The sequence below is a fragment of the Zingiber officinale genome, chromosome 6B, assembly GCF_018446385.1.
Source record: "Zingiber officinale cultivar Zhangliang chromosome 6B, Zo_v1.1, whole genome shotgun sequence".
NCBI lineage: Eukaryota > Viridiplantae > Streptophyta > Magnoliopsida > Zingiberales > Zingiberaceae > Zingiber > Zingiber officinale.
This window is the reverse complement of record NC_055996.1, coordinates 8,738,290-8,760,997: the sequence shown is the minus strand read 5'-3', so window position 1 is coordinate 8,760,997 and position 22,708 is coordinate 8,738,290. Positions and strand designations below refer to the sequence as shown.

The 22,708-nt window shown below is 39.8% G+C and overlaps 2 protein-coding genes across 3 annotated transcripts; both read left to right on the top strand.

The window, feature by feature from the left end:
- Nucleotides 1-126: 126 nt before the first annotated feature.
- On the top strand, nucleotides 127-4,690 carry LOC121991881 (protein NETWORKED 2A-like). The gene is made up of 2 exons (XM_042545952.1): nucleotides 127-488; nucleotides 1,747-4,690. Exons 1-2 carry the CDS (start codon nucleotides 395-397, stop codon nucleotides 4,335-4,337), a joined length of 2,685 nt encoding a protein of 894 aa, XP_042401886.1. The 5' UTR covers nucleotides 127-394; the 3' UTR covers nucleotides 4,338-4,690.
- A 1,066-nt stretch (nucleotides 4,691-5,756) lies between these two features.
- Nucleotides 5,757-6,875, top strand: LOC121989919 (myb-related protein MYBAS1-like). 2 transcript variants are annotated; one of them, XM_042544220.1, is made up of 3 exons: nucleotides 5,757-5,944; nucleotides 6,059-6,188; nucleotides 6,328-6,875. In XM_042544220.1, the coding sequence occupies exons 1-3, from the start codon at nucleotides 5,824-5,826 to the stop codon at nucleotides 6,776-6,778; spliced, it is 702 nt and encodes a 233-aa protein (XP_042400154.1). In that variant the 5' UTR covers nucleotides 5,757-5,823; the 3' UTR covers nucleotides 6,779-6,875. The 2 variants fall into 2 exon arrangements, with proteins under 2 accessions (XP_042400154.1, XP_042400155.1); XM_042544221.1 differs by having other exon boundaries at nucleotides 5,775-5,976.
- Nucleotides 6,876-22,708: the final 15,833 nt, after the last annotated feature.

Sequence of the window (22,708 nt, the reverse complement as noted above, 5' to 3'; positions counted from 1 at the left end):
AATCGAATTTGGATTAAGGATTAGAATAATGAGAATTATAGAGACGTTTTTAAAATTCCAATACATAAATGGAAGGGGCGAAACGAAACTTTCCGTTGGATTTAAGCACATGGCATGGAGCTGGTCGCTTCCCTCTCACTCCGATTCGAGCGCTCCTCCTCCGCCTCTTCGCTTCTCCTCGTCTCACGGATCATATGCTTCATTGTTCGATCTCTCCCATCGCCGCTCCAAAATCTGCAGTTCTTTCATGCTTCAGGGTGAATCCTCCTTCCGATCCCGATTCCCCCATCTCATTCTTGCGTTTGGTGTTTCTACATCCATGGAAGTGACTTTAATCGAGGGATTCTGGAAGCCTGCTCTCTAGAGAAGAAGGGGAAGAGAATTTGTGGAAGGGATGCTGCAGAGAGCGGCGAGCAATGCCTGCACTTGGTGGTGGGCAAGTCAGATTAGAACTAGGCAGTCGAAATGGCTCGACAACGATCTCCAAGGTCAGTTTTTTATTATTATTATTATTATTCTTTCCTATTCTTCCCTCCACAGTTGCCCCTTTTGTGGGAAATTGTTGTTTTATGAGATGAATCTTAATCTGGAATAAAAGTAGTAGTAAATCGTTTATTGAGCGAAGAAATCTTGGTATTTGGCATTGGGTAAAAGGAAATCTCGATGCCAATTTTCCAGATTCTTGTGTTTGGTGAACAAGAAAAATGAGGATTTGTATTCTCTTATCTCCAAAATTTGGATCCGAATATCTGATAAAAAATCATTGGAATTTGTCTTGGAGGATTTTTGGGGATTCAAGGGCTAAATTAATAACTATATAATATAAAACCAAATCTATTCATAATCTGTGATTTTAAAACTTGCAAGTGGAATTCTATTGAAAGATCAGAATCAGGATCAGAACAAGCAAGATTTTTTTTTCCGAATGTGAAACTGGAATTATTTTTGAATAGTAAATTGGTTCCAAATAAACTGTGAGATTACAAACTTTATATGTTTAATTTTTTACTATTAAGGTGTGATTTGGTACTTTCAAGCAAGATCGCTAACAACTGAATATTAATTTTTCTTAAAGAAATGAAATACACTATATTAGCCACTAGAAATAATTAGACTGGTTGTGCATTAGGACACCATAGACAATTTTGTGATCAATCAACTATTCCATGTTTTGATAGAGAAAGTTTCTCCTTTTTGAATATAGTTTCAAATTGAAAAGAATGTTATGGAACAATTCAGATGGATGAACTAAGAACACGAAGACGGTTGACCACACACAATGCTTGGGCCATACGGTCGGCTTTTTCACTGCCTCCAAACTATTTGGACCTAATGATTGAATTGAAAGAAGAGGATTTGCATGCACTTGTTATATGTGTGGTTTTGCTGTACAATGAAGGTTGGCTTGAGGCAGAGTTGTCAATCCTTGTGTTGGTTACATTTTAGATGTTGTAACTTAGAGGTGCTTAGTTAAGACTATATAACTTTTTCCATGCATTAACATGATCAAAGTCAACACTTGATAATGTTAAGCCTTTGGGTCCTTCTGTTTACCTTCTTTTATCTGGGGCATATGTAATATCACTTACTCGTGGAATATGGGCATGCTCTTATTCTTATGTTTCTTATTATGAAATGATGTTCAACTTGTGACTTCATATTATCTACCAAAATTATATATCACTCCATTCAACTCTAACATTCTTGATGCGTTTAATTGATTATCCTGAGAATTTTTTCTTGCAGAAATGGAGGAAAAGGTACAATTCATGATGAAGCTAATAGATGTGGATGCGGATTCCTTTGGAAAAAAGGCAGAATTGTACTTTAAGAGAAGACCAGAGCTGCTGAACTATGTCGATGAGATATACAAAGCTTACAAAGCCTTGGCTGATAGGTATGACAGAATCTCAGCAGAATTGCACAAGGCCAACCACACTCTTGCCTCCGCTTTTCCTGATCAGATCCAATTCGATATGGAAGATGACTACGATGAGGATGGTAGCTCTCTAAAGGCTATCACTTCAATTGATCCAAGTAAACTTCGTAGGCCAGATGAACTTACACAGCTTGGCTTAATGAACATCAATAAAGACGATTACCATTCACGAAGAATACTACGCCATAAGAGGATAACTTCTCAAATTAGCAAAGAAAAGGCACAGGAAGAGATAGAAAGGCTTCAGAAGGAAATCCTAGTGCTTCAAACTGAGAAGGAATTTGTTAGGAGCTCTTACCAAACTTCATTAAGACGATATTTTGAGATTGAAAAGGACATAACAGAAATGCAAGATGATGTCTGTAGCTTGCAGGATACTTTCAATGCTAGTGCAATCATTGAAGATGATGAAGCTCGTGCTTTGATGGCAGCAACAGCCATGAAATCGTGCGAGGATAGCCTCACAAATATACAAGAACAACAAAAGTGTAGCACCGAAGAGGTGAAAATTGAATCAGAAAGAATCAAAGATGCTCAGCGACAGCTAATGGTTCTAAAGGGTGAGTCTGGTAAACCAGAGATGGAGATTACACAGACATCTGATGAGAATGTACATACAGATTCAACAAATGAAAAAAGAGATGATCTCGGTGTATTGAAAGAAGAAAAGATTGAATTACAAATGATGAGCCAGAAAGTGAAGGAACATTTTCAGATGAGCTCAGAATCATCTGTTGTTGAGTTGGCAGAAAAAATTGATGAACTTGTGGATAAGGTGATAAGTTTAGAACTCACTGTTTCAACTCAGAATGCACAGATTGAGAGATTGAGGTCGGAGACTGATGATTTTCATGGGCATCTAAGAAGCTTGGAAGAAGACAAGATAGCCCTGGTTGATACTTCCAATAGTTTAACCAAGAAGTTAAAGAAGGCAGAAGATGAATTGCAAAGGGTTCAGCATCTTGAGAAATGTATATCTGATGATAAAGGCCTTCTTCAGAAACAATTTATAGAAGCCTGCAATAATCTTAATAGTCTTTCTGAGAAATTGCTGTCGCCTATTCCTCTAGAACTTCAGAGTGGAGGAAGTTTCAAAGAAAACAGCGCCGTGAGGGCAACTGAGGATCCTACTGGAAAGAAAGCCTTTGATCCCAGCACTAATGAATCATACAAGTTGCAGGATGATATACAACAAAGTGAAGTTGCACAAACAAAATCATTTAAAACAGAGAAGGATCTCATGGATATACTTCCAACACAAGTTGAAGAGCCAGATGACATTTCAGATTTGCAAAACTTACTCAATGGATTAGAAGGCGGAGACAAAGTACTACTGGCCAAGTGCACGTCTATAATCAGCAATTACACAGAAACAAAGAAAAAACTTGTAGATATTGAGAGGAAAAACCAAGAGTACCATTTAGAAACAATGGCACAGGTAAAAGAATTAAAAGATGCCAATGCCATGAAAGATGAGGAAATTCAACTTCTCAAGGAGATACTGAGTTCGTTACAGGATAATTTAAGGGCAAATACACCGAGAAACATGGAGAAGTCAAGATATGAAGTTGTTGAAAGTCCAAACAAATCAAGTGCAGCATTTGATTCTTCAGAAACTAAAAGCCCTCTTACAGAAAATGATATCCTACTAGGCTCTGCCAATGAACCACAAACTTCAGCGATTCAAAGCAAGTTCAGAGCAGATATTGATACCCTACTTGAAGAGAACTTGGACTTCTGGTTAAGATTTTGCACATCATATCATCAAATTCAAAAATTTCAGAAAATATTTAAAGAACTTAAAGTTGATGCTGAGAAGTTGATTGAAATAAAAAGTTTGGATCATAAGGATGCCACAGTAGCTTCTATCAGGAATGCTCAGGCTCGGGAATTGTCTCCAGTTGACAAAAAACTCCGAGAGTTGAACACTGAAATTCAAGTGTGGTTGGAAAAGAATGCACTCCTTAATGGTGAACTTAAATGTAGATTTGCATCTCTTTGCAGCATCCAAGATGAGATAACGAAAGTGTCAAAAGAAAATGACAACAAAGAAGAACGGTTTACTCTGTACCAGGCGGCCAAGTTTCAGGGAGAGCTACTGAACATGCAGCTAGAGCACAACAAGGTGGCAAAAGAATTGCAAGCCGGTTTTGACTACGTGAGGGGACTTCAGGTGGATGTCAGTTGGACATTGGCAAAGCTTAACAAGAACTACGAAATAACTGCAACAAAAGGCAATCACAACCAGTTAAGGACCCTCTCCTCCAAGGCCAGGATACCACTGAGAACGTTTCTGTTTGGTGCAAAGCCTAAGAAGCCTTCACTTTTTGCATGCATGAGTCCTGCAATGCATAAGCACTACCATCATCATCATATGAGACCAAATATGCCTAGCTGAAATTGCTCATAGAGTATGCCCTTTCTATCCTTACAGTTCCGTAATTTCCTAAGATAAATGACTAGTTTCTTTTTTCATCTTATTAGCAAATAACTTTCCCTTTCTCTATATACTTGGAGCTTTATGTTAGCAAGGGTGGATCAGTGCCATTTTACCTAAATAAAAGAAAAATTAAACAATATGCATCTACCTATTTTTTCATATATCCATCTTCATTCATTTACTCATTCATCCATAACCTCTCTCTCTCTCTCTCTCTCTCTCTCATGTTGCAAAGGACCACAATTTTTATCACGAGAATTAGCATCGTGATTCATTTGTATTGAATAGAGCAAGTCATTCAAAAATTGAGATAGAAGCCATAATTTTGTAGAAGATTTAGTCATTTATTATTTATTTTATTTTTTTTTTCTCTTGGCGAGTTTTAAGATATTCTATCTTCCAAGTTTCCACCTTATTTACATAATGACAAGTGGATACTAGATTTGTAATGCTGTTGACGAAGACCTTTTATTGTCTTGCCTCAAAGTTGAAAGGATGGGATGTGTTCATAAAGTACAAACAAGTTTGTGGAGTGGAATGTTTGTTTAGTTTATCTACCTAACTTTGTTCCATTGTTGGATCGTGTCGTAATTGCAACCATTAAAGCTTTTGTTTCTTTTAAATATTATCAAACATCCATTTAAAATAGATATATATCAAGCTAAATTAACTTTAATAACTTTAACTTTAATATTACATAATTTGATAATTTATTAATTATAGCTCATAATAAATATATTATAAGTTATATATATATGGTTGTATCATTTACACAAACTCAATTCACATGACACGGTTGAAGTTTTAGGGTATCTCCAATGGTTAAAGCTAATTTTTTTTAGTCTTTAATATGTCACCTCAACGCTACATCAAAAACATATAAACCTATCACTCTCTTCACAATCAAAAAACTTCTCTATAATTTTTTTTATACTTTACATTATCAATTTCTTTTTTGTACATTATTAATTACTAATCTCATCTATATTATTAATTTTGATATGAAAGCGCAGATTTAAAATTTTACTGCCGTTCTTAAACTATAAACCCCAAACGTTGTATTCATAATGGTTAGAGGTTTTCTTTTTTCAATTTTTCATTTCACAAACCTAAATAAAAACCTCTCATTGGAGATGCCATATGAAGATTAGTTTTCTTTTATTTTACTTTTTTTATTGTACAACAGTATAGTTGCAAAGTATCTCTTACCTAATTAACGCATGACATTAGTTTACATTTATGTCATAATACACTTTATATCAGGAATAGTTTTTGGTAATAATTAATTTAACTCATGTCAACTTAACTTTATATCCTTTACATTCCACTACAAAGATGCAAAATGTTTAGCTGCCTATAAATCTGAGGACTACAAAGTCTCATGGAATCAAACCAATTGGACCGGATGGATTCTAAGAGTTGATCAAAGGCGAGGAGGAGAACAATGGTGGTGGTTAAAGAAGAGACGCGAAGGGGTCCGTGGAGCGAGCATGAAGACCGACAATTGCTAAGTTTTGTTCGAATGTTGGGTGACCGACGATGGGATCTCATAGCCAAAGTATCAGGTTTGAGGGTTGGGGAGGCTATCTAGATATAGGTATACTAGCTAAGTTTGCAAGAAGCTAAGCTTTCATGGCATTGACGCATCATTTAATCATTTTTTTTATTTTCTTAGTTAGGCCTCAATAGAACCGGCAAGAGTTGTCGTTTGCGTTGGGTTAACTACCTCAACCCCGACCTCAAGCGTGGGCGATTGACTCCGCAAGAGAAGCTCCTTGTTCTTCAACTCCACTCCCTCTTGGGCAATAGGTTCTTTCATCATGATTATTTACGACTTACTATATGAAAATACTACGTACCATATTCACTTCTTTTCTTGAGCTTCTATTGAATCTAAATCTATCCATTATGTATATTCTTCATTGTTGTCTTGGTTTTTATTGTCTAGGTGGTCGAAAATTGCACGTAAACTTCCGGGGCGAACAGACAATGAGATCAAGAACTATTGGAGAGCCCACATGAGAAAGATATCGAAGGAGTGTAAACGAGGTTCTTCGTTGGGCACCTCGCTAGTTTGTGATTCCCTTTCCTTAATAAGCGAGACTCCACCACAATCAATTAGCAGCTTAGCCGAAGAGAATGGTATGGATGGAGTAAAATGTTACTCCATGGATCTGATATGGGATGAGATTGAATCATCCGCAGGCGGTTTCGGGAGAGGAATGGATGGGGCGTGTGATATCTCATGCTCCCTAGTGCCATCTTTGTCGAAGGATGTCTCCGAACCGCAATGGAAGATCGATGAGGATGAATTAAGGATGTCATTACTCGATGATGCACGTAGTTTCTTCAGCAACTTTCACAATGATACAGAGGCTTGGTTCTTCAACCAAACTTAGGATGTAATGCTTGAGAAAGTCTGTCCAAATTGTGAGTCGAATTTGTATGCATAAAAGTTTGATGAATATGGCATTCTTGCTAAAGATTTAGATTGAATCTAAATAATTACGAACAAACGTTTGCAAGATCCAAGCTAAGAATCAATTCAAATTCTACTGAGACTTCCAAAAAATATTAGAGAAAGAACCTTAGTGAAGCGCGGGAAATTGACACATTGAGAGAACAAAAATGACCGGTGACTAGTACCGTGTTGGGATTCAATCAAAGTCTCACATTGAAAAGATTTGATAAAGATCATGAAGTTAAAAGGATGTATGATATCTCCATTAGAATGAAACCTTTTGGGGAGACCCCAAGAGTAAAATCATGAGGGGCTAGACCCAAAGTAGATAATATTATATACTATTATAGAGATGTGTGGACATCCTTTGGGTACAACAAATGATATCAGAGTCATGGTCCAAACTAGATGCCATCTGGGGTGGCCTTGAACAAAGTTGAGGGTGGATCCCAAATAAATCAGGGTGACTGGATGCTTGCGAGAAGGCTCGAAGTAGCTCAGGATGACCGGATGTTCTAGGGGAGCCCGGAGTATGTCAAGGCTTGCGGGAAGACCTGGAGGAGGTCAAGATGATCGAATACTTGCGGGGAGACAAGTAGGTCAGGGTGACCGGATGCTCGCAGGGAGGTCCGGAACAGATTAGGATGATCGGATACTTGTGAGAAAGGTTCCGAAATAGGTCAGGGTGACCAGATACTCGCAAGGAGGCCCAGAGCAGGTCAAGATAACTGATGCTTGTGGGGAGACCTGAAGCAAGTCAAGGTAACTAGATGCTCGCGGGGAGGCGAGTAGGTCAGGGTGACCAAATGTTCGCAGTGAGGCCCGAAGCAGGTCAAGGTGACCGAATGCTCACGGGGAGATCCGAAATAAGTCAAGGTGACCGAGTGCGGATGCTTGCGGGGAGACCCAAAGTAAGTCAAAGTGACCAAATGCTTACGAGGAGGCCCGAACCATGAGAGTAATTATAGATCTTCTTTTGAGAGAAAGATTGTTGGGATTCAACTAAAGTCTCATATTGAAAAGATTTGATAAAGATCATGGGGTTAAAAGGATGCATGATATCTCCATTGGAATGAGGTTTTTTGGAGAGACCCCAAGAGTAAAGCCATGAGAGCCTAGGCCTAAAGTGGACAATATCATACCATTATGAAGATATATGGGCATCCTTTAAGCACAACACCGAATGACGTTAACATATCAACAACTCTATGAGAAGAATTGCAAACCCAACTAAATGAGAAAATGCACAACAAAGCGCTCGTGATCCCAACACCATGGAGATCAAGCACCAGCTGCAGGCTTGATGCTCAAACTGAACTTCTTAGAGCTCACAATAGTTCTTGGGAGCATCGGACAGCACGGCTTACTGTCTTTTTGAATTCATCTCTTCATTCTCTCCAGTCCTTCTTCTGTGACGCAATTGGCAGTGTATCAGAATCAATTTTACAGTAATAAGTCGAAAGATTCTGGCAATTTGTGCCCAAGTGGAACTTGAAATTGGAAACACTTGAGAACACGATATATAAAAACGAGAAACTAAACTATTAGAGAGTCGAGCAAGTTGATGCCAAACAAACAGCAGGACTTTATCAAGTTTACAACAGCATAAATATCAAATCATGTTTTGATTTATAAGAATACAAACTTATATTTCCTGCCTAGGAATGGCAATGGGTATCTGATAATCAGGTATCCGCAAGTACCGAACCTGATTGAGTTGGCTTGAGTACCTGATAATGCTTAATATTCATGTTCAGGTCAAGTCCAGATTTGTTTAAAATTACAATTACTGGCAGGTTCCTACACATTTAACCCTTTGACATTGGATACCTGCGAATATCTATGAGTTTAGGTACCCGAAAATGTAGTATCATCCTACTACTACCCTTTTTACCTGAACGATTAATGACACCCTAGATTTTACCGACATGTTCACTTCGTAGAGCCATACGTCTTTGTTGGATGCCACTATAATCGGAAGTAAATTATCAGCTTGGAATAAATCTACTATTACCTAATTAGCTACTGCAATAAATTTGCTACTACCTAAATTGCCAGTTTGGAATAAATCTACTACTACCTAATTTGCTACTGGAATAAATATGCTATGCCCAAATTCTGCTACTACCCAAATTTGTAACTGCTATAATTAGAAATAAATAAAGGGTCTTTCTATTCTTGATTCCTTGTTTCTTTTAGCGATTAGTCCTTTTTTCCTTGAATAGTCCTACATTGATTCCTTATATAAAGAGTGTTATTATCAATAAAGAGAGAGAAAAAAATTGAGTAATTTGGACTCTGTCTAGGACAAGTCTTTCCCCTGAGTAATTTGGATTCTGTCTAAGACGAGTCTTTTCCCCTCCCTTCCCCCTTATGTGTTGCATGGCCAAGTACGGATCCAGATCTTGACCTATGACTCGATTCTACACTCGGAACCATAACAACTTGGTATCAGAGCCGATCATGGGTGACACGGATCCTATCACATCCAAACTCGATGCCTTCATGGAAAGATTAATCTCGCAACAGCAAATTTTCATGGAGCAGATCACCTTCCACCAACGAGGACTAGAGGAGCAGATAGACAAGTTATCTCATACGGTTCAAGAGACAAGACAACAACAGGTGTCCACCGCAAACAACCCTACAAGCGTGGAGTGTGGCCCTTCCAAAGCCTCGGAGGTCAAACTTAAACCACCAATTAGTGGCACCCTGGTTCTATGGTACTTGAAGATGGAGTTCCCCACCTATTCTGGAGAAGGGGATCCACTGGGCTGAATTAAAGGTGCGAAAAACTCTTTGTCAACCAAAGGATCATAGAAACCGACAAGGTTAGCCTTGCTGCCTTCCACTTGGTAGGGAAAGTCCAACCTTGGTATGATCAGATGTAACAGGAAGAACTTGATATGACTTAGAAGCTTGGGTTTTTCGGGCCGCGAAAACCGCTTTTTCGCGTCGTGAAAACCCCGAATCACCCAAAGCCGTAGATCCGTGCAAGGAAAAACCGAATGAAATACAAGTACGAGTTTCAAAAACTTTAGATCTACTCCTAGATCTATGTGTTGAGAGCTTTTACCTTTGTAGCGAAGCCCTTCGCAATCCCGCTTGTCCTCGGTTCGCCGGATCTCGAAAGTGTCAAAGTAGACACTTCTCTATGTGTATCCACACAAGCAAGAGATGGAGAAGAAACCTTAGAGTGTGCTAGCACTCAAGCAAGGTCTCGGCAAGAAGGAGGAGAGGGAGAGAAGAATTGTGAGCAAAAGGAAGAAGAAGAAATCAATTAGCCTTGAATGAAAATAAAACATCCATCCACACTAAAAGTGGCTGGCCACATTAAGCCTTGTAACCCCCATGGAATATCAAGAGTCACAACTCTTGGTAACTCCCATGAGGTGGCATTTGGTCAAGTCAAACTTGACCAAATGAAGAGGCCTTGATGATGTGGCATTGGTCAAGTCAAAGTCAAGTCAAAAACTTGACTCTTCATCTTCCTACTTAAGTCAAGTCAAGCTTGACCACTTCTATCCCTTGGTTGATCTAATCTAACCATTGGTTCAAGCCAATTTTAATTTAATGAATCTCTATTCATTGAATTAAATTAATTAAATGAGTCTAAGTCCAAATTAGACTCACTTAACACATGAACCAACTTGAGTCCAACTCAATTAACCTACTTTGGATTACTCTTAATCCAATTTGGTTCATCATATGAACCTAATCATTTAGGTTCATCAAATGAACCTAGTCTCCATCTAATTGCCCTTAGTGTGTGACCCTATAGGTTCTTGTAACGTTGGCAATGCCCCTAAACCCATTTAGGAGCATAAGTAATGAGCGGTATCTAGCAACACATCATTACTACCCAAGTCACAAGAATGTTGAGATCCAACATCACCTTGTGACTACTAATTGTGACTCCTCACAATATATGACATTGTCCTTCTATCCTAGACATCTAGATTGATCAATGTGAAGCATAGACCGTGTCATCCTCTAATCAATCTAAATCTTGAACTCCAAGTAGACTCACTAAATCAAATGAGCTCAATATCCTATATTGACTCATTTGGGCATGACCATGCACTTCGTGGTCTCACTCTATCAAGAATACCGATGTCTCTCCCGTCATATAGGAGGGATAGATCCCATCTACATCACTCACATCCCTCCACATAATTTGTTACATACCCAGTAATCGCCTTTATAGGCCACCCAGTTACGGGTGACGTTTGACGAAACTAAAGTACATAACTCCTTATGTAGGGATCCATGGTGACTTCAGGTCTAAGGACTAATAGTCATACTAATAGCCACATGAGAAAGTATATGACACTCATATAACGATCCATGATACTTTCTCATGGCGGGTCATTCAGTATACATTCTCCAATGTATACCCATGTGTCAACTTGATATCTCTATATTCATGACTTGTGAGATCAAGTTATCGAGTTGACTTACATGCTAGTCTTATTGCATTAACATTGTCCCTGAATGTTAATACTCGACTAGGAATGATTAAGATTAGTGTTCCCTATATCATCTCACTATCGGTTCAACTAACCGATTGATATAGGTGAGAACCGTCTACTCAGGGACATTATTATACTTAGTTTATTTGGCACCAATACAAGTAAGTATAATAACCAAAATCCAAATGCCCTTTATTTATAAAGAATATGATACAATAAGTCCAATATACAATCATCAAATGATTGGCTCTAGGGCTCTAGCTAACAATCTCTCACTAGCACTAGTGCTAATCAGTGTAGGCTCTAAGCCCAAATGACCTAGTGTGACCATCATGCTTCCTCTGTGCCAAAGCCTTGGTCAAGGGATCTGCGATGTTAGCCTCTGTAGGTACTCTGCAAATCTTCACATCTCCTCTCTCGATGATCTCTCGAATGAGATGGAAGCGCCGTAGTATGTGTTTGGTCCGCTGGTGTGAGCGAGGTTCCTTTGCATGTGATATAGCTCCATTGTTGTCACAATAGAACTCAATGGGGTCAGCAATGCTAGGAACCACCCCAAGTTCAGTGATGAACTTGCGGATCCAAACTGCCTCCTTTGCTGCCTCTGATGCAGCAATGTACTCGGCTTCTATTGTAGAATCGCATCGTATCCTGCTTCGAACTCTTCAGCTCATGACACCACCATTAATGCAAAATACGAACTCCGACTGCGATCTATAGTCATCCTGGTCGGTCTGGAAGCTAGCATCACTGTAACCCTTTACAGCTAGCTCATCATCGCCTCCATATATCAAGAAATATTCTTTAGTCCTTCTTAAGTACTTAAGAATATTCTTGACCGCTATCCAGTGACTTTCACCTAGATCTGACTGGTATCTGCTCGTCATGCTCAAAGCATACGAGACATTAGGTCGAGTACATAGCATGACGTGCATGATCGATCCTATGGCTGAGGCATAAGGGATCTGATCCATGCGGTCTCTCTCCTCTCTAGAAGAGGGACCTTGAGTCTTCGAAAGACTCACGCCATGTGACATCGACAGAAATTCCTTCTTGGAGTTCTGCATGGCAAACCGAAGGAGTACCTTGTCAATGTATGTACTCTGACTTAGACCAAGCAATCTCTTAGATCTATCTCTATAGATCTGTATCCCTAGAATGCGGGATGCCTTACCTAAGTCCTTCATTGAGAAGCAACTCCCTAGCCAAGTCTTGACAGACTGAAGCATAGGGATGTCCTTCCCAATGAGTAGTATGTCATCCACATACAATATGAGGAAGACAACTATGTCCTCTGCAACCTTCTTGTAGACACAAGGTTCATCTTCGTTCTTGATGAAATCAAACTGTTTGATTGCATCATCGAATCGAAGATTCCAGCTCCGAGAAGCTTGCTTTAGTCCATAAATGGACCTATATAGCTTGCATACTCTGCTAGTATGCTGTGGATCTACAAAACCCTCAGGTTGTGTCATGTACACATCCTCGAGCAGGTTTCCATTCAGAAACGCGGTTTTGACATCCATCTGTCATATCTCATAGTCATGGTAGGCTGCAATAGCAAGCATGATCCGAATGGACTTAAACATCGCTACTGGAGAAAAGGTTTCATCATAGTCAATACCATGAATCTGCTTGAAACTTTTAGCTACCAAGCGACCCTTATAGATAAGTCCATCCATGTCAGTCTTTCTCTTAAAGACCCACTTACACCCAATGGGTTTTACCCCTTCAGGTGGATCAACCAAAGTCCATACTTGGTTGATGTACATGGATTCCATTTCGGATCTCATGGCCGCTAGCCATTTCTCGGAATCTGGTCTCGTCACAGCTTCCTGATAGGTGGTAGGCTCATCCTCTATGAGCATAACGTCATCATGGTCAGACAAGAGAAATGAGTATCTCTCAGGCTGACGACGTACCCTATCAGACCTGCAAAGAGGTATGTCTACTTGAACTGGTTGTTGTTCCTCAACTCCTTGTGGAACAACATCATCCACAACACTTTGTGGTTCCAGTTCAATTTCCATCGAGGCATCAGTGCTATTGTTCGCATCTTGAACTTCTTCAAGATCGAACGTGCTCCCACTAATCTTTCTAGAAATAAAGTTCCTTTCTAGAAAGACCCCAGTCTTTGCCACAACTACCTTGTGCTGACTGGGAATGTAGAAGTAATATCCCTTAGTTTCCTTGGGATATCCGATAAAATAGCACTTGTCGGATTTGGGTCCTAACTTGTCTGAGACTTGACGTCGAACGTAAGCCTCACAACCCCAAACCCTCATAAAAGACACCTGGGCATCTCTCCCAGTCCATATCCTATATGGTGTCTTTATCACGGCCTTGGATGGAACTCGGTTGAGTATAAAAGCTGCCGTGTCTAGAGCATAGCCCCAAAGGTATGTCGGCAGATCAGTGTGACTCATCATAGATCGTACCATATCTAATAGGGTATGATTCCTCCTTTCAGATACACCATTCCACTGTGGTGTTCCAGGAGGAGTGAGTTGGGATAGAATCTCACACTCAACTAAATAGTCACGAAACTCATGGCTTAAGTATTCACCACCTCGATCTGATCGAAGTATTTTAATACTCTTGCCAAGCTGGTTCTGTACTTCATTCTTGAATTCTTTGAACTTTTCAAAGGATTCGGACTTATGTGTCATCAAGTACACATAACCATATCTACTGAAGTCATCAGTAAATGTGATGAAGTATCTATAACCGCCTCTAGCAGCGACATTGAAAGGGCCACATACATCACTATGTATGAGTCCTAACAAATCAGTCGCTCTCTCGCTGTGTCCACTAAAGGGAGTCTTGGTCATCTTGCCTCGTAGGCATGACTCGCATATCTCATATGATTCAAAATCAAATGAGTCCAGCAAACCATCCTTATGGAGCTGGGATAAGCGCTTGTCATTTATATGACCTAAGCGACAGTGCCAGAGATAGGTGTGGTTCATATCGTTCGATTTGAACCTCTTGGTACTAACGTTATAGATAGAGCTCTCAAGGTCTAGAATATAGAGTCCGTTCATCAGAGGTGCACTACAATAGAATATATCGTTTAAATAGACAGAACAACATTTGTTCTTTATTATAAACGAGAATCCTTTCTTGTCCAAACAAGAAACTGATATAATGTTCTTAGTCAATGCAGGCACATAACAACAATCGTCTAACTCTAGTATAAGCCCAGAGGGCAGAGATAGAAAATAAGTCCTTACAACAACAGCAGTAACCCGTGCTTCATTGCCTACTCGTAGGTCTATCTCGCCCTTTGTCAATGCTCTGCTATTTCTCAGTGCTTGTACATTAGTACAAATGTGCGAAGCACATCCGGTATCTAATACCCATGACGAAGAAATAGAGAGGTTGACTTCTATAACATTTATACCTGAAGTAGAAATCTTATTTCTCTTCTTGTTAAGATCTTCCAGGTATCCTGTGAAGTTCCTCTTCCAGTGCCCTGCTTGTCCTTGATATAGTTGACGAAGATGTTCAACTATATCGTAAGCACACATCAACTCATGTTGCTTCTGAAGCTCAGAGTTCATGGTTGCGAGCATTAGACAGGACACATCTAATGCGTCATCTTGATGCTTCTTGTAAGCATCCCGGTCAGCTCGCGTGGCAGTGGCAGGAGGAGCCTCCGGAATGGGCTGCTCCAGAACGTACAGTTTACGTTCCTGAGTGAGAACTATTCTCAGGTTCCTGTACCAGTCCAGGAAATTTGCTCCGTTGAGCTTGTCCTTCTTAAGGACAGAACGCAGGGAGAAAGAGTTCGTATTCGACGTCATGATTATCTACAACAGAAAATTTACAAAAATAAATATCATATTCTTTTAAAATCATTTAATTAAGCCTTTAATTAAATGATGCTCCCACTGAATTCTATAATTCTTGTGAGACAAGATCCACATCATACTAACCCTTGAGTTAGCTTTGGCTAATACGCCCAAGGCTTAGTATGATCGGTAGGTAACGATTACCAATTACATCTCTATGCAACTCTTGTTTATAAAATCAATATCCGTATTTATATTAAAACTCGAGTTAGCTTTGGCTAATACGCTCGAGAGTTAATATAGATGTGATTTTGACCTATCTTTTTCAACCGTTGGAAGAATGCCTATAGTTGACTCGATCTAACCGAGCAACTAGGAATACTCAATCTAATTGAGTTTGTATTTACCCATGCGATGATAGGCGGGACCAAGATTGTCCCTCCGTACCCTACCAAGATAATATGTATTGCTCTGCTTTGGCAGATTCAACAATACATGTGATCGAGGTAGTGATAGGTATCACGGCACGGTTAGGCATTTAGAGTTGGTTCGATCGAGATCTAATCTAATCGAAAAGGATGCATCTTGTGCACGACTTAGATCTAATCTAATCGCAAGGGTGCATCATGTGCACGACTTAGATCTAATCTAATCGTAAGGCACTAATTAATTAATTACTTATTAAACATGCATCATATACATAAGCAATTAACTAATTAATCTATTTGTGATTTAGTCATGGCCCACTATGATCTTCTCAAGCCAATGAGAAGATCGAATGGTCAACCTAGGGTCAACAGCTTCTCCAAGCTCCTCCCTTTGACCACCTTGTGTTGCTCGTGCCCGCCTCGGAACTCCGTCTCGTGTGGACCCTCCACCGCTCCAATTTGTACATTACAATTTGAAACTCGAGTTACATTCGAGTCTAAATCTAATTTACAACCAGAATATATGAGAAAGGCACGACGCGCAGGTCGCGGAAAAATAAAAACATACAACACGCGCAAACACATAACGGCACGCAGGCCGTATTATGAATTACAACACAATCCAATCATATTGGGTTTTTGGGCCATGACTATCACAAAATTAATATATAATTCAAAATTATATATTTTCATAATTTTCTATAATTTTAAAATTAATTTTTTACAATTTTACGAGTAAAATTTCCCGGCGGTCCCGTTTAGCGGTTTCGGGCGCAATCGCGGAACGGATCCCCTTGCGGGGCCAGGGGCAGCGCCCCTACCCGCGATCTAACCATCGCGAGGGTTCCTTTGCGATCCAACAGCGCCTAAACTCGCTGTCCCAAAACGATTTGGGTCGAGACATTGCCGTTTCGGAAAAATCTTCCCGGCAGGTTCATTTTTAGCGATTTCGGGTGCAATCGCGGAGCAAATCCCCTTGCGGGGTTAGGGGCAGTACCCCTACCCATGATCTAACCATCGTGAGTTGCTCCTTTGCGATCTAATGGCACCCAAGCCCGCTGTCCCAAACGGATTTGGGGCAAAACGAAGCCGTTTAAGGAAAAACTTCCCGGTAGCCGAAGCCTACAAGTGCCGAGATACTTGTGCTTCGCTTCTACGGAAAAATTACCCATAAAAACATAAAAAACTAAATTTTACAGAAAATCACAGAAGGTTTAGTTTTCATAAAACCAAAAATTAAACTCGTACAAGCCTTGCACGTGGCTCTGATACCACTGTTGGGTTTTTCGGGCCGCGAAAACCGCTTTTCGCGTCGCGGAAACCCCGAATCACCCAAAGCCGTAGATCCGTGCAAGGAAAAACCGAATGAAATACAAGTACGAGTTTCAAAAACTTTAGATCTACTCCTAGATCTATGTGTTGAGAGTTTTTACCTTTGTAGCGAAGCCCTTCGCAATCCCGCTTGTCCTCGGTTCGCCGGATCTCGAAAGTGTCAAAGTAGACACTTCTCTATGTGTATCCACACAAGCAAGAGATGGAGAAGAAACCTTAGAGTGTGCTAGCACTCAAGCAAATTCTCGGCAAGAAGGAGGAGAGGGAGAGAAGAATTGTGAGCAAAAAGAAGAAGAAGAAATCAATTAGCCTTGAATGAAAATAAAACATCCATCCACACTAAAAGTGGCCGGCCACATTAAGCCTTGTAACCCCCATGGAATATCAAGAGTCACAACTCTTGGTAACTCCCATGAGGTGGCATTTGGTCAAGTCAAACTTGACCAAATGAAGAGGCCTTGATGATGTGGCATTGGTCAAGTCAAAAACTTGACTCTTCATCTTCCTACTTAAGTCAAGTCAAACTTGACCACTTCTATCCCTTGGTTGATCTAATCTAACCATTGGTTCAAGCCAATTTTAATTTAATGAATCTCTATTCATTGAATTAAATTAATTAAATGAGTCTAAGTCCAAATTAGACTCACTTAACACATGAACCAACTTGAGTCCAACTCAATTAACCTACTTTGGATTACTCTTAATCCAATTTGGTTCATCATATGAACCTAATCATTTAGGTTCATCAAATGAACCTAGTCTCCATCTAATTGCCCTTAGTGTGTGACCCTATAGGTTCTTGTAACGTTGGCAATGCCCCTAAACCCATTTAGGAGCATAAGTAATGAGCGGTATCTAGCAACACATCATTACTACCCAAGTCACAAGAATGTTGAGATCCAACATCACCTTGTGACTACTAATTGTGACTCCTCACAATATATGACATTGTCCTTCTATCCTAGACATCTAGATTGATCAATGTGAAGCATAGACCGTGTCATCCTCTAATCAATCTAAATCTTGAACTCCAAGTAGACTCACTAAATCAAATGAGCTCAATATCCTATATTGACTCATTTGGGCATGACCATGCACTTCGTGGTCTCACTCTATCAAGAATACCGATGTCTCTCCCGTCATATAGGAGGGATAGATCTCATCTACATCACTCACATCCCTCCACATAATTTGTTACATACCCAGTAATCGCCTTTATAGTCCACCCAGTTACGGGTGACGTTTGACGAAACTAAAGTACATAACTCCTTATGTAAGGATCCATGGTGACTTCAGGTCTAAGGACTAATAGTCATACTAATAGCCACATGAGAAAGTATATGACACTCATATAACGATCCATGATACTTTCTCATGGCGGGTCATTCAGTATACATTCTCCAATGTATACCCATGTGTCAACTTGATATCTCTATATTCATGACTTGTGAGATCAAGTTATCGAGTTGACTTACATGCTAGTCTTATTGCATTAACATTGTCCCTGAATGTTAATACTCGACTAGGAATGATTAAGAGTAGTGTTCCCTATATCATCTCACTATCGGTTCAACTAACCGATTGATATAGGTGAGAACCGTCTACTCAGGGACATTATTATACTTAGTTTATTTGGCATCAATACAAGTAAGTATAATAACCAAAATCCAAATGCCCTTTATTTATAAAGAATATGATACAATAAGTCCAATATACAATCATCAAATGATTGGTTCTAGGGCTCTAGCTAACAAGAAGCAATTCAAAAACCATTGTCATATCCATTTTGGGCCTCCTATGAGCAACAACCCTCTGGGAGAGCTAGCAAATCTGAAGCAAACAGGCTCGAAAGAAGACTACCAACGGCAGTTCCTGTCCCACCTCGCCCGGGCCTCGGACCTCCGACCACTACAACAGGTTGACTTGCTCATTACAAGGCTAGTCGAAGATCTCTGTATCGACATCGAACTTAAGAAGCCTGAAAACCTAGGCATTGCAATGAATATGGCTAGGGCATTAGAACGGAAGCAGTACTTCTATCAAGGCGAGGGGCTTCTGTGCACAAATTGGGGCGGGACCACAACCAAGCTCAACACCGACAGTGGAGGCCCTCCTTTGGCGAAGACTAAGACAACGGGGGGCATTAGCAAGGATACTACACCTGCTTCATTCTTCAAGCATCTGACCCCAGCTGAGATGGCAGAATGGAGAGCTAAGGGCTTCTGTTTTAACTATGATGAGTCCTACTCCACGCGTCACAAGTGTAAACGCCTGTTTTGGATTGTGCCTGATGATGACATTGAAGGTGAGGAAGAGGTAGAAGTGGATTCGGAAATTTCCCTCCATGCTATTAGTGGCGTTATACCCCACTTTAGAGCTTGAGGACAAGCTCAGCATCGAGGAGGAGAGTGATGACGTGGACGCCTTTGTTGGATGTCACTATAATCGGGAGCAAATTACCAGCTTGGAATAAATCTGCTACTACTTAATTAGCTACTGGAATAAATCTACTACTACCTAAATTACCAATTTGGAATAAATCTGCTACTACCTAATTAGCTACTGGAATAAATATGATACTGCCCAAATTCCGCTACTGCCAAAATTTACTACTGCTATAAGTAGAAATAAATAAGGGACTTTCTATTCTTGCTTCCTTGTTTCTTTTAGCGATTGGTCTTTTCCTTTTTTCCTTGAATAGTCCATGTAATTGACTTCTTATATAAGGAGTGTTATTATCAATGAAGAGAGGGAGAAAAATTGAGTAATTTGGACTCTGTCTGGGGCGAATCTTTTCCCCTTCCTTCTCCCTTACGTGTTGCATGACCAAGTACGGATCCGGATTTCGACTTGTGACTCAATCATACACTCGGGACCATAACACCATCCAAATCACAACAGAATTGGTTAATAGGAACAACTCAAGAGCCAGGATCGAACAATATTGCATATATAAACACTCCTCCATTTATTCAATTCCAACAAGATAATTTTCTTCAAATTTCAATCCCAACTGCCGAATGCCATCAATGGTTAGAGAAAAGTAAAGTCCATCCATTTGACTACAATTTACATAATTATGGTAATACACTAGTATTACTAGCTGTTAATAATATATATGGAGAGAAGAACTGCTTCCTTTTGTCATGAGAAATGACAATTTCTTCTGTTATTCTTGATTTGACGAATGCCAAATAAATTTTGAAGGGAGATATTTCAATGATCATGTTAATCACTAGAAATGAAAGACAAGTGTAGATACATTGAAAACACAAGTAGGTGCAGTTAAGTGATGATCAGTTACAATGTCTTAGCTTACCAAACACTCTACTTGATTGGCTTTATCATCAGCTTAGCTTAGGAACGTATGCTAACAAGTAAGTTGGACACCCTTGTTTGGTCGGATAATGTGGAAATTTCAATGGACTATTTTATCTGCTGTTTTCATGTCATGCCTAGTTAAACTTTGAATAATAACAGCAGAATTCAAAATGGTGTTTGTGGGTCTCCTGATGAAGATTTTAAGGATGAGATCAATTAGGAAGGATAAGAGAATAAGAATAAGTTGCATATCAACTAGATTTAGAAACAAAGAAGGATTTCACCTCTTGTTTGATATATAAAGCTCATTTGTAGAGCATGAAAATATTGTAGGACCGTTACGGTCGGCTAGAAGGGGGGTTGAATAGTTTGAAAATAAAAAACACAAACCCTTCTCGAACTCTTAAACTAACACTTGCATAAATTAACTAAACAGAAAATAAATCAAAAAAAGACGAGGCACAACGGGATTGACTTGGTTACAACCGGGGAGGTTGTTAATCCAAGGAAGATGCTTGCACTAAAAATTCCTTCAAGCGGAGAAGTCTCGTACAACGATGAAGCGCACAAAAAGAAGCTAAACTACATACGAAGTACAAGTGTTGAAAGAATTGCTTGAGTTCTGATTGTTGAAAAACTTCTGGACCAAGGCTATATTTATAGCCTTGGTCGGGGCACCCTGAGGGTTCCGGGCGCCCTGGGGGGGATAAACTTTATCCCCCAACGTTTAGATCGAGTCAAAACTCAATCCTGTGAAAAAGTCAACTCCGGGCGCCCCGGCTGGAAAAGACAATCCCGTTAACTTTTTCCATCAGTCTGGGGCGCCCCGGCTGGAAAAGTCAACCTCGTTGACTTTTTCCAGCCCGAGTCTTCTGCTCCGGCTCCGTTCGCCTCAGACCAAGTCTTTCGCTTGCTTCGGTGATCTCTGTCATCCGGAATAGTGCTCACCCGAACCCAACCTCCGGTCTTCTAGAGCAAGATTCCGCTCCGGCTTCTCGTCCTTCGAAATCACCGCGTGCTTCCTTCTCGTCCACCAGCGTACTCATCCGCAATCTTCATCCCTCGGTCGCACCCCGTGCCGACCTTCTCGCTAGCTGCGTCTCTTGCTCCTCGAGCAGTCTTCCGCTCCGGCTTCTCGTCCCTCAGAACCACCGCACGCTTCCTTCTCGTCCGTTGCGCCTCGTCCCTCGGACGCACCACGTGCCGTCCTTCTCGCTAGCTGCGTCTTCCGATCCGCACGACTACCTGTGCTCCTAAGCTCCTGCAGACTTAGACACAAAGTTAAAATAACACAGAACCTAACTTAACTTGTTGATCACACCAAAATCACCTTAAGATTCCAACAAATACACCTCTTAGAATACCAGCCAAAGTATCAGTTTCACTTACCGCAGCTTCAATGTTTGCAGGAGATTCATCATTTGGACTTGAAAGCATAGAAATAATACTCAAAACTATGCTCCCAAGCTGCAATTTTGAGAATAAAGAATGATATTTTAGAACATCAACAAAACACAACTAATAAATAGATACATTAGAAAAACTACATCCATCAGCCAACACTATTATAATAATAAAGATAGATCATAAATAATTAGTACAATAACTCAACCAATTAAGTACAGTACAAACTATGAAAATTAATATACTGTAAATTCAATTTAACTTCCAAAACGAATTTATAAGATGTAAAATTAGTTTAAAAAAAAATTGATCCACATATCTAATTGTGACAATTTTCCTAGATAACTTTTCAGAACAACTGATGTTTGTACTGTGTCACCAGCATTGTCAGAGGGGAAGAAATTTATCGATACAGTATCAGTTTATTCCATTAGGAGCTCTTTCATAGCCGCCAAATCTATCAAATGATACTGTAAATTCCAAGGAAAGACTTGAATGAATAAAAAGTAGAACAACACTTATCTAAGTGTTCCATTCAACATATCTAAGATTCAGTGATTCCTGTTGTGTAGGCACCTAGACAATAACTTATTCTCAATTGTCAAATCAAAGTAAGGTAAGTTCCAAGCAAAGAGTTGAATCAATAAGAAAATACGGCAGCAATTTGTCTTTCTTTGAACATAACTCGCTATGCTGTCTTTCCTTAAAGCTGAAGATGATGTATTGATGATATGCTAGATGCCCAAGCTGGATGTATTGATGATCTAATGATACCCAAAACATTCACTTGCATAGTGGATACCACCAAAACTAAGTTAACTGAAGGAAGTTTTTCAAAAGAAAAGTTTTCATTACTCAAGATGATGCTTAAAGGGATGATTATAGATTCTCAATTGTCAGATCCTATATCACCATAATGAATTCAGTCGTCCGTGCCTTGCATCCCGTAAGATGTAAGTTTGCTGAGGATTTGTTAGACTGCATTTATGGATATAATCAAACAATAATGAACACATGGGACATCTTAATCAAGATTTATTTGCACCAGGGAAATAAACTATTGATAGCTTCCTTATGGAGTTCAAAGTCACATTCATAGGACACCCGAGGCATGGTT

Bases quoted from the DNA above. Each gene is read 5' to 3' on its own strand.
- LOC121991881 (XM_042545952.1), top strand. From the start codon at position 395: ATGCTGCAGAGAGCGGCGAGCAATGCCTGCACTTGGTGGTGGGCAAGT. The intron at 489-1,746 runs GTCAGTTTTTTA...TTTTTCTTGCAG, and splicing joins GCTCGACAACGATCTCCAAG to AAATGGAGGAAAAGGTACAA.
- LOC121989919 (XM_042544220.1), top strand. From the start codon at position 5,824: ATGGTGGTGGTTAAAGAAGAGACGCGAAGGGGTCCGTGGAGCGAGCAT. The intron at 5,945-6,058 runs GTTTGAGGGTTG...TTTCTTAGTTAG, and splicing joins TCTCATAGCCAAAGTATCAG to GCCTCAATAGAACCGGCAAG. The intron at 6,189-6,327 runs GTTCTTTCATCA...TTTATTGTCTAG, and splicing joins CACTCCCTCTTGGGCAATAG to GTGGTCGAAAATTGCACGTA.